This window comes from Sinocyclocheilus grahami, unplaced genomic scaffold (genome assembly GCF_001515645.1).
Source record: "Sinocyclocheilus grahami isolate Dianchi unplaced genomic scaffold, SAMN03320097.WGS_v1.1 scaffold33999.1, whole genome shotgun sequence".
Lineage (NCBI taxonomy): Eukaryota > Metazoa > Chordata > Actinopteri > Cypriniformes > Cyprinidae > Sinocyclocheilus > Sinocyclocheilus grahami.
This window is the reverse complement of record NW_015522001.1, coordinates 1-1,709: the sequence shown is the minus strand read 5'-3', so window position 1 is coordinate 1,709 and position 1,709 is coordinate 1. Positions and strand designations below refer to the sequence as shown.

Below are 1,709 nucleotides of genomic sequence, written 5' to 3'. Positions count from 1 at the left end.
GATGTCCTTCAATGTTTCCCTTCTTCTCTTTTCCACAAAAACCTCGAGAGAATCTGGAGTAAAAGCAATAATTGATCCGGCCTTTCTGATCATTGTATTAATCACTATGTGTATCCTCCAGTGATATTATCTCCCAGCAGAGCACTGCACAGGATTATCTGATAGAAGACACGAGAGCTTTCTACTGATACCAGTGCAATCTAACTTCCTCAGAAACAATCATCTGGACTCTGTCTTCTTCAAGATAAACTATTTCTATCTTCTGAGCATGGATTGTCTCGCTATTACTGCGTCCTTGTCTTCTGAAATCAATGATCAACTCAAATTAAATAAAAATCATCACACCATATAACAAGCTGAACCTCTCTTCTGTTGTCCAAATCATTATTTTGTTTGATTAGATCCACAAATTCAGTGTCATCAGAACATTTTTGTAGACAGCAAGACGACCTAAAATATTAGCTATACAGTGCAAATAAAAAGCTGACAAAAAATAAAATAGAAGAGTGTATCTGAGTTTACCTCGACTCAATGTTTGACATGTTGACTGTGTATTTAGAAAAGCCACAAAGTAATACACATAAATTAATATTAACAGCTTTAATGGATCATTGATCTAAATTTAATTAGGTTAAAACTATTTATAATTGTTCGCGCTGAATTGTTCAAAAAATTATTTTAAAATACTGGAAAAACATGATTTTAAATGCTTTTTGCCTTGGCAATTATTTTCAATATATATTTCACAATCCGACCGCCAGCTGTGGAGGCGTGGCTTCGGCGGTCGGTGTTGGAGGGAAGTTCAGTGATTGGTTGGAAATCTTACAGACTCTAAACCAATGGGTGACTCGCACGCTCCTTTAAAATCAGTAGAGCGGAACTCATGGGCTCATTACTTTTGCAATACAAGCGCAGAAATTTTTACTTTTGACCATGAGCGGAAGAGGCAAAACCGGCGGCAAGGCGAGAGCGAAGGCCAAGAGTCGCTCCTCCAGAGCAGGGCTGCAGTTCCCCGTCGGTCGTGTTCACAGACATCTCCGCAAAGGTAACTACGCTCAGCGCGTCGGTGCCGGAGCTCCCGTCTATCTGGCGGCTGTGCTCGAGTACCTGACCGCTGAGATCCTGGAGCTGGCTGGAAACGCCGCCAGAGACAACAAGAAGACCCGCATCATCCCCCGTCACCTGCAGCTGGCGGTGCGCAATGATGAGGAGCTGAACAAACTCCTGGGCCGAGTGACCATCGCTCAGGGCGGCGTGCTGCCCAACATCCAGGCCGTGCTGCTGCCCAAGAAGAGCGAGAAGCCCGCCAAAGCCAAGTAGACGCGTTCTAGTCTGTTTCTGGAACACAAAGGCTCTTTTAAGAGCCACCCATTTTATCTCTCTCAGAGCAAATTTCTGTAACTTAATTTCATCAATAGCGTACATACCGCAAGAGCGTTTAATAAAAAAAATGAAATGTCCATAAAGAATAAATGGATATTAGCAAACGCAGTAACAGCCACAAGGCGAGCTGTGGCGGAGTTTATGAATGAGTGATCTCATCACATTAACAATATGTTCTTGTGATGGTGTCTTCAGTGTATTTGTGATTTTATACAGATGGTAAGGTAATTTTGATGATATCGGATTAATGAATAGTTCAGCTATGGAATAAAACAACGCGAGTATGAAGCCTAAATTGGTGTGCTAGCGTGAAGTGTATTTGTGGT

The 1,709-nt window shown here is 42.1% G+C and overlaps 1 protein-coding gene across 1 annotated transcript; it reads left to right on the top strand.

Moving 5' to 3' along the window:
- The first annotated feature begins 906 nt into the window (after positions 1-906).
- LOC107580468 (histone H2A-like) lies at positions 907-1,369 on the top strand. The gene has a single exon (XM_016266165.1). The coding sequence runs from the start codon at positions 934-936 to the stop codon at positions 1,318-1,320; it is 387 nt and encodes a 128-aa protein (XP_016121651.1). The 5' UTR covers positions 907-933; the 3' UTR covers positions 1,321-1,369.
- Positions 1,370-1,709: the final 340 nt, after the last annotated feature.